This window comes from Hyaena hyaena, unplaced genomic scaffold, assembly GCF_003009895.1.
Source record: "Hyaena hyaena isolate Hyena2069 unplaced genomic scaffold, ASM300989v1 scaffold_21, whole genome shotgun sequence".
NCBI classification, from domain to species: domain Eukaryota; kingdom Metazoa; phylum Chordata; class Mammalia; order Carnivora; family Hyaenidae; genus Hyaena; species Hyaena hyaena.
In genome coordinates this window covers 100,457-114,806 of record NW_024080653.1, presented here as the reverse complement: position 1 = coordinate 114,806, position 14,350 = coordinate 100,457, and the positions used below count along the sequence as shown (strand labels likewise).

The 14,350-nt window shown below is 45.6% G+C and overlaps 1 protein-coding gene across 1 annotated transcript; it reads left to right on the top strand.

The window, feature by feature from the left end:
* The first annotated feature begins 6,374 nt into the window (after positions 1–6,374).
* LOC120228149 (CMRF35-like molecule 6) lies at positions 6,375–10,967 on the top strand. Its single transcript, XM_039226320.1, has 4 exons — positions 6,375–6,414; positions 7,669–8,001; positions 9,479–9,575; positions 10,856–10,967. The coding sequence occupies exons 1-4, from the start codon at positions 6,375–6,377 to the stop codon at positions 10,965–10,967; spliced, it is 582 nt and encodes a 193-aa protein (XP_039082251.1).
* Positions 10,968–14,350: the final 3,383 nt, after the last annotated feature.

Here is a 14,350-nt window from a genome sequence, read left to right as displayed (position 1 = left end):
AGCCACTGAGATTTTAGGGCTGTTACAGCAGTTAATATTTATTTAGACCAGTGCACCATGTCCCTTCTCTTTTCTTTGCTTTCTGCACTAACAAGGCTGGATCTCAAGGTTCATCTATGCAATGTTTATCAAGTGACTCCCCCACCTTGTCTTTCTGCTGCACAAATCCCAAACTGTTCATTCTCTATCATGGCAGCTGTACACTTTCTCTGTCTTGTTCTGGGCTGACTGAGTGCTGCCAGGTGCAATTCAGTGATGGTGCCAGTTAGTGCCACTCCTTCAGTCTCAATTCACTGGGCTCTCAGCAGCCCTTAGCAATCCTTAGATGTGCCCCCGGTCAGTTCCCTCTCTGTTTTCTCTAGGCCCTATCCCAACACTTTACTCTTATTCTCTACTCCCCATTTCAAGTCCTTGCTTCTCCTTAGAGTGGAAAAAATCTTCAGAGAGGTATAAGCTTCCTCAGCTGTCTGTCCTCTCACTTAATGAGCTTCACTAATGCTTCCTCTCCTTTCTTTCTTTTTTCAATATTTATTTATTTATTTACATCCAAGTTAGTTAGCATATAGTGCAACTATGATTTGAGGGGTAGATTCCTTAATGCCCCTTACCCATTTAGCCCGTCCCCCCTTCTACAACCCCTCCAGCAACCCTCTATTTGTTCTCTATATTTAAGAGGCTCTTATGTTTTGTCCCTCTCCCTGTTTTCATATTATTTTTGCTTCCCTTCCCTTACGTTCAACTGTTTTGTATCTTAAATTCCTCATATGAGTAAAGTCATATGATATTTTTCTCTCTCTGACTGACTATTTCGCTGAGCCTAAGTTCTATCCATGTAGTTGCAAATGGTAAGATTTAATTCTTTTTGATTGCTGAGTAATATTCCATTGTGTATACATACCGCATCTTCTTTATCCATTCATCTGTCGATGGACATTTAGGCTATTTCCATACTTTGGCTATTGTCATAGTGCTGCTATAAACATTGGGGTGCATGTGCCCCTTCAAAACAGCTTACCTGTATCCCTTGGATAAATATCTAGTAGTGCAATTGCTGGGTTGTAAAGTAGGTCTACTTTTAATTTTTTGAGGAACCTCCATAATGTTTTCCAGAGTGGCTGCACCAGTTTGCATTCCCAACAGAAGTACAAAAGAGATCCTCTTTCCCTGGATCCTTGCCAACATCTGTCATTGCCTGAGTTGTTATTGTTAGCCATTCTGGCAGGTGTGAGGTGGTATCTCATTGTGGTTTTGGTTTGTATTTTCCTGATAATGGTGTTGAGCATTTTCTCATGTGTTGGTTTGCCATCTGAATGTCTTCTTTGGAGGAGTGTCTATTTGCCCATTTCTTCATTGGATTATTTGGTGGAGTGTTTGTGTGTGTGTGTGTATGTGTGTGTGTGTGTGTGTGTGTGTTGAGTTTGATAAGTTCTTTTTATAGATTTTGGATACTAACCCTTTATCTGATATGTCATTTGCAAATATCTTCTCCCATTCTGTTGGTTGCCTTTTAGTTTTACTGATTGTTTCCTTTGCTGTGCAGAAAGTTTTTGTTTTGATACAGTCCCAATAGTTCATTTTTGTTTTTGTTTCCCTTGCCTCTAGAGACGTCGTTGAGTAAGAAGTTGCTGTGGTTGAAATCAAAGAGGTTTTTGCCTGCTTTCTTCTCTAGGATTTTGATAGCTTCCTGTCTTATGTTAGGTCTTTAACCCATTTTGAGTTTATTTTTGTGCATGGTGTAAGAAAGTGGTCCAGGTTCATTTCTCTGCATGTTGCTGTTCAGTTTTCCCAGCACTATTTGCTGAAGAGACTATCTTTTTTTTCTTCTTTCATAGTTTATTGTCAAGTTGGTTTCCATTTAACACCCAGTGCTCATCTCAACAAGTGCCCTCCTCCATGCCCATCACCCCCCTTCTCCTCTTCACCCCCATCAGCCCTCAGTTTTTTCTCAGTATTCAAGAGTATCTCATGGTTTGCCTCCCTCCCTCTCCCCAACTATTTTTTCCCCTTCTCCCCCATGGTCCTCTGTTAAGTTTCTCCTGACCCACTTATAAGTGAAAACATGATATCTGTCTTTCTCTGCCTGACTTATTTCGCTCAGCATAACACCCTCAAGGTCCATCCATGTTGCTACACATGGCCAGATTTCATTCTTTCTCATTGCCATGTAGTATTCCATATANGATATCTGTCTTTCTCTGCCTGACTTATTTCGCTCAGCATAACACCCTCAAGGTCCATCCATGTTGCTACACATGGCCAGATTTCATTCTTTCTCATTGCCATGTAGTATTCCATTGTATAGATTAACCACATCTTCTTGATCCATTCGTCAGTTGATGGACACTTAGGCTCTTTCCATGTTTTGGCTATTGTTGAGAGTGCTGCTATGAACACTGGGGTACAAGTGCCCCTATGCATCAGCACTCCTGTGTCCCTTGGGTAAATTCCTAGCAGTGCTATTGCTGGGTCCTAGGGGAGTTCTATTGTTCATTTTTTGAGGGACCTCCAAACTGTTTCTGAAGAGATTGTCTTTATTCCATTGGATATTCTTTTCTGTTTTGTCCAAGATTAGTTGGCCATATGTTTGTGGGTCCATTTCTGGGTTCTCTATTTTGTTCCATTGATCTGAGTGTCTGTTTCTGTGCCATTACCATACTGTCTTCATGATTACAGCTTTGCAAGTCCAGCATTGTGATGACTCCAGCTTTGGTTTTCTTTTTCAATTGGCTATTTGGGGGTCTTTTCTGGTTCCATACAAATTTTAGGATTGTTCATTCTAGCTCTGTGAAGAATGTTGGTATTATTTTGATAGGGATGGCTTTCTTTATTTTCTATAACCTATCCTCCCCTTCTTTCCTCTAGTCCAGAGAGACATTACCTTTCTATCTTTCAAAGTATGTGAGTTTCCTAGGGCTGCTGTAATGAAGTCCCTTGAACTGAGTGGCTTGAACACCAGAAATCTTTTGGCTCACAGTTCTGGAGGACAAAAGTCCAAGATCCAGGTGTCATCAGAGTTGGCTGATCAGAGGGTTTCTGGTGGTTTTTTGGCAAGCTTTGACATTCCTGATCTCTGCTTTATCTTCACATGATGTTCTCCCTGGATGCATCTTGGGGTTCAGATTTCCCCTCAGCTCTTTTCTCCAACACTTGCTTCTCCATCTGTGTCTGTATCCTAACAAATTACACCAGCCTCTGCCAAAGACAGAATATTGTCAATTGTATTTGTGAGGTGCTCAGCCATCAAATATTGGGGATTCTGCCACATCTCTTCCAGCTATGCCCTCTATACTATACCAGGGATAGTCATGATCTGCTTAGGAAGTTGCAAGGAATCCCAATGGTTTTCTTGTTTCTACTCTTATGGTCTTCGACTCCATCCTCCATGCCCTGCTTTCCAGATGCAGCTCTTGGTTTTTTTTAAATGTACAGTTCTTTTGTGTGTGTGTCTATGTGTGATGAAATATATACAGAATATCTATCATCTTTACCATTTTAAGTGTATAGTTTAGTGGCATTAAATATATTCACATGGTTGTGTAGCCTTCACCACCGTCCACCTCCAGAATTCTTTTATTTTGTGAAACTGGAACTCAGTCTCCATTAAACACTACCTCCTCATTCTTCTCCTCCCCCAGCTCCTGGTACCCACCATTCTGCTTTCTGTCTCTATGATTGTGACTATTCAAAGTACCACAGGTAAGTGGTATAATATAGTATTTGTCTTTTCGTGACTGGCTTATTTTACACAGTGTAATGTCTTTGAGGTTCATCCATGTGTAACATATTATAGCATTTCTTTCCTTTCCAAGGCTAGGTAATTCCATTGTATGTATATGCCATATTTTGCTTATCCATTCCTCTGTCAATAGACACTTGAGTTCCTTCCACATTTCACCTATTGTGACTAATGCTGCTGAGGACATGGGTATACAAACACCTCTTTGAGACTCTGCTTTCAATTCTTTTGGGCATATGCCCAGAACTGGAATCACCGAATCATATAGTAAATCAATTTTTGATTTTTTGAGGAATCGCCAAACTGTTTTCCACAGTGATTGTATCATTTGACATCCCCACCAACAGTGCACCAGGGTTCCACTTTTTCCACACCCTTATCAATGCTTATTTTCTGTTTTTTTTTTTTTTGAGAGTAGCCATCCTAATGGGGGTGAAGTGGTGTCTTGCAGCTTCGATTTGCATTTCTCTAATAATTAGTGATGTTGAGCACCTTTTTATGTGCTACTGATCAATTAAATATCTTTGGAGAAATGTCTATTCAAGTCCTCTGCTTTTTTTTTTTTTTAAAGTAAGTTGTTTACTTTTTGTTGTTGAGTTGTAAGAGTTTTCTTTGTATTTAGGATATTAATCCCTTATCAGACATATGATTTGCAAATATTTTGGGTTTTTTTGTGTGTGAGTCTCTCTCTCTCTCTCTTTTGCTGCAGCATTGCTGGAACATGGGTCCCTTGCTAAGTGTGCTAGTTGGGTAATCCTAGTTGAGTGTGGGCGTGGGTGGGGGCTATGTTGAAAATGCCACTGCCCACAGCACCCCACCCTCCACTGATGCTCAGGGTGTTCCTGGAGTGGACAGAACTGACAGTGCAAGTTGGTGACTCAAGGGTGAGGTAAAGCATTGGGTCCAACAGCCCCGGGGCCTTGTTTAGAAGGCAGAATGTAGACTTAGGAAGGGTGAAGACAGAATCACCTGCTGAAGCCTGAGAGAGAGGAAAAGCAGAGTGGAGGGAGGGAAGGGAAAAGGAGTGAGGGAGAAAGGAGGTTAGGGAGCCTGCTGCTGGCTCTTCTGCCTTTGTGAGTACATGATAATTTTGCATTCCAAGGGAGGTTACCTGTCACTCTCACTTGCTCTAAGTGAGCTGAGAATTTTCCTGAACTCCAGGGAGGGGGTGAGGTAGCAGCACTTACTTTGGACCTTCACCAACTACACTTCTAAGATCTACCTTAAGTTGACTGGTGGGGGAGGAGGGGCAGGGGTCTTGTAGGCATGAGTGATTCGGTTCAGCCAGGGGTAAGGGGTAACTCAAGAGTCTAGCTGAATGAGGTGGTCATTCCTTCAGCAAACTAAATATGTGTTTTGCATCACAGAAGTAACACAAGGTGAAAATGTTGTAAAGTTCTGGGTTCTGGGTTGGCTTTACATCAGATCACACAGGCTGGCCTTGTTCAAATTTCTTAACTTTTGGGCTTTGGTTTCTTTAACCCTAACTTGAAAGGATTGGCCTACATGAGGCAGTAGGCTACAATGAATTACTAGGTTAAAGAATCAGGGGTGCTTGGGTGGCCCAGCAGGTTAAACATCCAACTCTCGATTTTGGCTCAGGTCATGATCTCTCAGTTCATGGGATTGAACCCCTCCTCCACACTCTCTTTCTCAAAACAAATAACCCTTAAAAAATTGGAATAGAATAGAAAACATCTTAGTGCTCAGTATTATTTTATGAGACTTTTGTTTCCGACATAAATACGGGTGATAATTCTGGGCTGAAATGTAACACTTATTTCTTATTGTGGGTTTCAGGTGAAAACTTTTTTTTAATGTTTATTTATTTTGAGAGAAAGAGAATGCATGCACACACAAGTAGGGGAGGACCAGAGAGAGGAAGAGGAAAAAATACAAAGTAGGCTCGACACTGTCAGTGCAGAGTCCCATTTGGGACTCAGTCATCATGACTTGAGCCCCTGAGCCGGTATCACGTCTGACACTCAACTGACTGAACCACCCAGATGCCTTCAGGCAAAAACTTTTTTATTTGTTTTTAATAATGAGCTATGAGTGAGGTTTTTTTTTAAATTATTTTTTTAATGTTTTATTTATTTCTAGGAGAGAGAGAGAGAGACAGTGTGAGCAGGGGAGGGTCAGAGAGAGAGGGAGTCACAGACTCTGAAACAGGCTCTAGGCTCTGAGCTGGCAGTCAGCACAGAGCCCGACGTGGGGCTCGAACCCACGAACCGCGAGATCATGACCTAAGCGAAAGTCAGACGCTTAACCGACTAAGCCTCCCAGGCGCCCCCATGCAAAAACTTTTAAGAGCACTGGAGAGGTAGATGTTCCTTTCCAGCAACCACATTTTTGTATTTCTAGGTTAGTTATCAAATACCCCAAGTGCATAATATTTTTTAACTTTTCTCCTCATCTGTGTGCGCACTCACACACACACACACACACTTTTCCAGGGATCTTCCTTTATTTTTCATTTTGAGAAATCAAAAAGTGATGTGATCGTAAGAGTAGGAGTGGAAGGAGGAACAAACAAAGAGAAGCAAGAACTTGACATTGGGTTTCTGGAGGCCTGTGGGGCCCAATGTGCCATTCCTCCTGTAGATACGGCAGAGGAGCGATCCGCTGAAGCCCAGAGATGTGTCTTCCCAGTGCCTTCTTGTTCCTCTGCCTCCCGGGTAAGTGCGCTGTGGAACAGGGCCATGTCTGCTCTGTTGAGCTGATGGGGAGAAAGAGAATCTACAGGGAGAGATCCATATAGGAGGTGTGGAAGGCTGGGAAAATCTTCCTAGAAGATTCAAAGTATTGTTCTACTTACTTGATCCTCCCACCTACCCTCCCTTGTGAATGGATAAGGGAAATATTATCCTCTGGATAATCGCCCACCTGACTTTTCCTGACTTGGGGCATAACTCCTATTTGCCAGTGGTTCTTCTATGTGCAGAATCATGTGTTGCCCTTGTCAGGGAGAGAAAGGGGTTGACGTAAGGCTAGTCAGCACATGGCTTCAGCCTCTCCCAGCTCTTAGTCTCTTTCTTCCATGTCTCTGCTCCCACCTAACTCCTGGGCTGGAGAGGAAGCATCCTATACGCTTCTTCCCCCCAACCACCCACAACCTGGGGGAACACCAGATTACCCACCTCGGGGTCCTCACTCAGAAGCAGAGTAGTACAGCTTTAGCCCTGTAACTTGAGAGAAACTCCCTCTGTCTCCCTTCTGTCTTCTATGTTCCAATTCCAGATCCCACTCCTTGTAATGCTGTGTTAACATGAGGATTATTGAAGCCTGGACATGACATGGATAGTCAGGGATGAGTCCTGTCAAGAGAGGCTTTGAGGATTAAACCCACTAACACATGTAAAGAGTCTAGAACAGTGTCCACTTACTCTTAAACCCTGAATCAATATTTGCTGTTATAATGAGGACAGTGCTGGGTGCTTGCTCAATTTTCTTACTCTCCCTCTTAATGGAGGAGAGCCAGATTGGACCTGTAACAGAGTGAAAAATCACCCAAGAGAGATGATTCACACCAACATCACCTCCAGAGACCCAGGAAAGTCAAATGGTTTTGTGGGGGCTGAGGGAGGGGAGAAGTGAGTGTGGAGGGAGGATTTGAGAGATGAGTATGTATGTTATGGAGGGAAGTGCATTTGCCATAGAGGGAAGATTTTTTCTGGTTTGCTAGAAAGGCAGGAGAAAATTCATCTTGCTCATAGATCTGAGGGGAACACAGCTGCCCATGTGGGCATGTGTTTGTGCAGCTAGGCGTGTTTCCTGTAGAGGGGTGAGCATGGAAAGATGTGGTGTGGGGAGGGATTCCATCAGGGATGGGGAATGGTGTCTCTGTTCACTGAAGGTCACTGCAGGTTGGTGAGTAGGGGACAGGAACTCCAGAGTGCACTGAATGAGGTGTGTGGGTTTGTGTTTTTCAGGCTATTTCACTCTGAGCATTCCCAGGATCTTAAAAGGCACAATGGGAGGAACATTGGTGATGGAGTGCCGGTACAATGTGGGAGAGGAGGGTCACAGGAAGTTCTGGTGCCGAGGGCCCAAATGGACAGACTGTGTCCGAGTCATTGAAACGACAGAGACCTCGGGGCAAGAGGTGAGGCGTGGCCGAGTGACCCTTCGAGACAACCCCAGAGAGCACCTTTTCCATGTGATCACGGAGGATCTGGTGGAAGGAGATGCAGACACTTACTGGTGTGGGGTGGACAGGGCCACAAGTGTCCCTGAAGCCCCAGTGGCCATAACTATTTTTCCAGGTAATCTCTTCCCACACCTTTTGCCTGCATGGGCTGAGGTCATGGGTGCCCAGTCTCTCTTGCTGAGTGAAGGGAGGCTCCAGCCAAGGCCCATGACTGGCTGCCCAGGGAGATAAGGAATGTATCTGTGTGTAGGTACATGTGTCTGTAAGAGCATACATCCGATCCTACATGTAAGTGTGACAGGTGACATAGGTCATGTTGCAGCTTGAGCCCTGGAGTCAGAAAACTGTGTTCAAGTCTCAGCTCTGCCACTTGCTGGCTGTGTGACTTGGGCAAGTTACTTAACTGGTTTGTACCTCAGTTTCCTCATTAGTAAAATGGGATAACAATAGTGTCTAGAGTGGTTGAGAGCATTAAATGAGTTGGCAGGGGTAAAGCACTGATCACAGTGGCTGGTAGTTAGTTAGAGCTTACAAGATGGTAGCCATTGGTACTATCATCCAGACCAAATCAAAGCTGCAGCACTCACATCTCCAGGTTCTGGCAGGGAAAAGTTGCCTTGTATCTGGGTTCTAGGTGGTCCCCTTGGTTCTCTCCCTCAGTCATTGAAACATTATTGCCTGTCTATCATGGACCGAGTCTGGCGATGTCAGAGGCAGGCGGGGAAAGTAGATAGATTCAGTCTTCACAGCCCAGTGGACTTGCAGGGAGTTGCAGATGTGGACCTTGGAGTGGAGGTGAGGAAGAAAAGGGACAGAGAACAGGGGAGCTTGGGAATAGGAGTGGGGCAGGGGAAGTCCATCCTAAATGGACCGGCAGCCACTCACTCTGTATGGATGGTGACAGGTGCAGTGTAAGTGTGTGTGAGGGCTAGTGAGATAGGAGAGTGATTGAGTGGGGAGGGGTTACCCTGGGTACAGGGACCTCAGGAATGCCCCCTCCAAGGAGGGGCACATGAGCTGTGTCATGGCCCCCTGCCCTATGGCTCCCCTGGGACCCCAGCCCTGGTCTCCTGCTGCTTCTTAGCCGTGAACGCAACTATGTAGTTACAGCTCCCTTGCTCAGGCCCCCACTCAGAAGGGAGCATGTGCAAATCCATACCAGCATTTTTTCCATGTTTTTTATTTTATGCCATGTGCCTGATCTGTGTGCAGGGTGAGGGAAGGCGGGATGGTCTGGGTCCTGCCTTTTGGGACTTTTAGATCCCCACAGTGGTGAGAATGTGTTGGAGCCTCACCTGAAGGCCTCTTGTGGGGTTTCCTGGAGGGTTGGCCAAGGACTCTGAAAGACCCCTTCTTCCAGCATCCCCTACCTATGCCTGGGATGTCTTGGTGTGAGATACGGCTGGGGGCCTCCCTAGAAAAGTAATATAGGGTCCTCCTGCCAGGTCCTGGCACCTTCTCCAGGGACATTTCTCCTCTCTGTGTAATCACAGGGTCCCTTGAGAAAGGAGAGATGTGCAGTTTTGTGACAACTGCAGACTTTGAGCCATTGGGAGGTTGGGGCACAGAGTGACTTGTGACCTGCTCTGTAGGCTCAGCGACAGTATCAATGCCGACTACTGAGACATTGGCCAGCATGGGAGACCCAGCTCTAACCAGTCACATGGCCAGCCCTGGCCTTTCCTCTTGGTAAGAAAAGCCATATCCATGAAGAAGGTTCCCACTATCCTGACTGTATAGTTTCCTGGTGGGGATGCCAGCCTGGGGCATCCCTGGCTTTGGTGTGACATATTTGGTGTACCTGTTGCAGGCCCCAAGGAGAGCCAGGACCCCCATACTTGGCATCTGCTTTTGTTCTCTCTTCTGTCTCCTTCCCCATCTTTAAATGTGAGGGTGTTAGTAGCCAGTGTTTGGGTTCCCATTGCAGATGTACTTTTTATTAGTAGGGTGATGACACTGGGCAAGTCACCTAACCTCTATGTCTCAGTTGCCCCATCTATAAAATGAGGATGATTCAGGTCACGTGGATGGCTTAGTCAGTTAAGTGTCTGACTTTTGATTTTGGCTCAGGTCATGATCTCATGGTTCATGAGATCAAGCCCCATGTTAGGCTCTGCACTGACAGTGTGGAACCTGCTTGGGATTCTCTCTCTCCTTCTCTCTGCCCTTTCCCTACTCTCTCTTTCGCTCTTAAAATAACTAAATAAACATGAAAAAAAATGAGGGTGATTCTAGTAACTATGGCTGTTCTAGTTATTTGTGGCTGTTTTATGTCAAACATTGGTCAAAAAATATAATCATTTATGATGTTCCTGGATTTTGAGTCAAGCATTTGGACAAGATACAACAGGGAGATTTGTCTCTGCCCCAGGATGTCTGGAACCTGAGCTGGAATCCCACATGTGGCCTCTGCATGTGGTCTGGGCTTCCTCACAATATGGTGGCTGGGTTCATGAGCAAGTATTCCTAGAGAGCCAGGTGGGTTCTCTCTCCTTCTCCTGATCTATTCTCAGAAGTCACATGTTGGTTCTACCATGTTCTGTAGTCAAAGCAATCACTAGTTCATCCCCCTTCAAAGGGATGAGGAATAGATTATACCTCTTGATAGAGAAGAGTCAGGCTTCTGGAAGAACATGTGGGAAATATTGCTGTGGCCATTTTTGGAAAATACAACTTGCCACAGGCATGATAACAGAACAGCCTTACAGAGTCACTGTGAAGAATACATGAAGAGAACAAGGTGAAGCATGGAGCCAGTGCTCCCCACATAGTAAGCTGTCCTCCCTTCTGCTCTCTCTTCTGTCTCTCTGTCCTGGGGAAGAACTTATCAGAACCAGCATTGGGTGGTGGTGGTGCTGATGATGGTCCATGACTTGTGTGCTGGGTTCAGGGTCCAAAGGTGGGATACAGAGTGGCCTCTTTCACAAATGTGCTGCAGCCACTTTCTTCTGAATTATTTCCTCCACCAGGCCCTTCCTGCTCTTTGCCAGCTTCCTATTCCTGGTCTGGCTGAAGGTCATCCTCCTCCTGAGCTTCGGCTATGCTGCCTTTTGGTTGGCTTGGCTTCAGCATCGCCTCTGAGGGAGATGATCTGCCTGGACCAGTGTAACAGCAGCTCACACCCCAGTGGCTCCCTGTCTGGTGATACAGTTCCTGGCTTCTCTGCTCCAAACTTAGCCTGGACTCCTGCCTGGGATGTGAAGCCAGAAATGAATCAGCACCACTAGAGACTTTTGCACCTGGACATTGAATCATCTTTGCCAGATTCTTTCCTGGGCTGGCCTGACAGAAGACACAGGAAACGGTGTGAGGACATGGGTTCTGGACTGAGATGGATGTGTGTTCAAACCTCAGTGCTGCCACTTACCACATGACCTAGGAGAGGTTATTCGATGGCTCTCATCATCTGTTTCTTGGATTTGTATATAATTGAGATAATACATGGAGGACATTGGCTGTGTAGGGGGAACTTCCACATGGAGCTGCCATGGCAATTGCTAGTTTGGGTCCAGGGCACAGGGAGGAGGGTAAGCAGTTAAGGGACCTGGCAGGAGCAAGCCAGTCCTCCTGCGACTTCTGCTTGACTCTGGGCAAAATGCAGGGAGGTGGTTAGCCCCCAGAGGCCCCACCCACATCTGTCTGTGCCAAACATGCGTTCAGCAAATGGGAGAAGAAGATGAAGAATGGGGGTCTTGCTTTAAAGGGCAGCTGAAAGCACCATCCCTATGTGCAGTAGGTGCTAGGAAGAGGGTTTTCTTGTGACAAGCTGCAAACAGAGCTGCTTCAAGGGCAGTGAATGTCCAGGCATGAGGGGGCCTGACCTGGATCCAGACTGAACTCCTTCCTCTCCTTCTCTCTCTTTGTCCCTCTGTCCTCCTCCATCCTTAGTGGCCTCTGCCTGGGGAGGAGTTCCTTTCTCCTTCCTTAAGGTTCAGCCCTTATGTCCTGGGGCACAGAAATCACATCTTATCTGCTCTTCTTTTTGATACTCCTCTCCCCTGGATTTGTATGATCTCCAGAAGAATCTTGCATGCCTTCTATGCCTTCATCCAAGGTGTTGCTAAAAAATACTGAACAGGTGAGCTCTCAGGTGGAACATTTGAGGATCTGATTGCAGATGGTTTGGCTTCTTTCTTGCAGGAAGAGGCATGTGGTAGCCACCCAACACCATCCCGCTAGACAGTTGTGACAACAGGCTATTAGTGCTTCACTTCTAGTTGAAGAAATATATTCTCACACTTTTTCATGAGTTAATTAGCAAGACAATAACCTCTTAACTCCTAGCACCCTAAGTAAGTATACCGAGAGGCCTAGTCAGAGCTAAGGGGAAATGAGTGTAGGATGAACCTACTCCCTTCTAATGAATAGGATATGGCAAAGTAACAGGATGCCACTCTGCCATTAGGTTACAAAAAGACTCTTGGAGTGCCTGGGTGGCTCAGTCAGTTAAGCATCTGACTCTTGATTTCTGCTCAGGTCACGATCTCGCTGTTGTGAGACTGAACCCTGCATCAGGCTCAGCCCTGGGTGTGGAGCCTGCTTGGGATTCTCTCTCTCCCTCTCCCTCTGCCCCTCCCCTACTCACTCTCACATGCTTTCTCTCTCTCTCTCTCTCTCAAAAAAAAGTCCCTAGTTTCTGTCTCATTGGCTTCCCCTTATTTGTTGTGAGGGGATCCAGATGCCATGTTGTGAGCATGTTGGAGAAGAACATATGGCAAAGAACTGAGGGGGTTTCTGGCCAATAACCAGAAAAGCCTTGAGTTCCATGGTCTGTGAGCAACTAAATCCTGCTGGTGTCTACATGAATGAGCTTAGCAACTAACTGATCCATCCTCAGTTGAGCCTTCAGAGGAGAGCACAGTCCCATTCAACACTGACTGCAGCCTTCTGAAAAACCTGTAAACAAAGTCAAGCACAATTCCTGTGAAATTGTATATGTTATTGTTTTAAGCTAAGTTTTGGAGTAATTTGTTGTGCAGCAGTAGATAACTATGATCCTATGAGTTGCCTAAGAGTAGGACCAGGAATGAAGGCTTATCTTTCTGCCTTCTCAGAATCTAGCACAGTGTTGACACACAGAAAGTGCACGGAAATGTTGGTTGCAGTGATGGGAAGTCACTGGTGAATCTAGGATTACCCCATCAGGGCAGGAGGCAGAGATAGTTCAATATACATGCTCCATTTCAGGAGTGTGTAAAAAAGGCTTCATGCAGTGTGTTTCTTTCATTCAGTTCTTACTTATCTCCAGGAAGATCCAGAGCCATGGCAGTGACTTGGCCAGTTTGATGACTTAACTCCTGGAATTCTCACATAGTCACTAATGAGTGAGATTATTCTGTGCATCTGACACAGTGGGTCAGTATAGAGCAGGTGGTCAGCATTGTTGCATGTCAGCATGAAGATTCATGATATGCCCAGGGTGCCTGGATTGTAGGTACTTCATCAATACTCTTTAAGAAATTTTGCCACCAAACTGAAGTGGGCTTCCCTGGGTGGAGGCATCTCACACATGTCTCTAGTTTGCAGCCAGAGAGAAGTGCATATTCTCATGGCCCTTGCAGAGAGGGGTGACTTGGAGTCCTGCACCCCTACCTCTAGCGTTTGCCCATAGATACCATTCCCGCAACTCCTGTATCTTTCACTGTAATAAACTTTCACCATGGCCATAACTTGTTAAGTTGTATGAGTCCCTCCAGTGAATCACCAAACTAGTGGGAGATCATGGGACCTCTGGTGCAGAGTGAAATGGTGTTTAGGAGGTAAAAGAGGAGCTTGTTGCTATGAAAGGAAGGGGATGGGCTCTATTCATCCCTCCCTAAGCTCCATTATTTGGCAGAAGAGTAGCATCCCCAAAGATGTCCACATTGTAACCCCCAGAACCTGTGAACATTTTACCTTTCACGGAAGAAAAATATTTTACAGATGTGATTAAGTTAAAGATCCTGAGATGGAGAGATTGTCCTGGACTATCCAGTGGGTCCAATGTTATTGTAAGGGTTCCTATGAAACAGAAGCTAGAGGGTCAGTGTCATGGAAAGAGATGTGATAATGGAAGCCAAGGAGTGATATGGAGCCATGAGCTGCATGGAAGAAAGCAAGGAAGTGGATTCTGCCCTGGAGCTTCCAGGAGGAATGAAGCCGTGCTGACACTGTGACTTTGATCCAACGAAACTAATTTCAGACTTCCAACATCTAGAACTTTAAGACTGGTATACATTCACCCTTCCTCTGTGTGACACTATAATGAGCATCCAGGTTGAAGAAGCTTTGAACTATGCAGGGATGGAAACAGCTGGACCAGAAACCTCCCCTCCCCCCAAGAGGACCTGTGTGTGACCACAGTGGACAGGCACTTCCCACAGGGCAGGACTGGAGCTGTGGAAAGCTATAGGGCTGAAAGCAGAGGACAGCCTGAGATCTAGTGGTTACTGGCCTCCCAGGGCTGGGTTCAGTCTGCAGTGTCT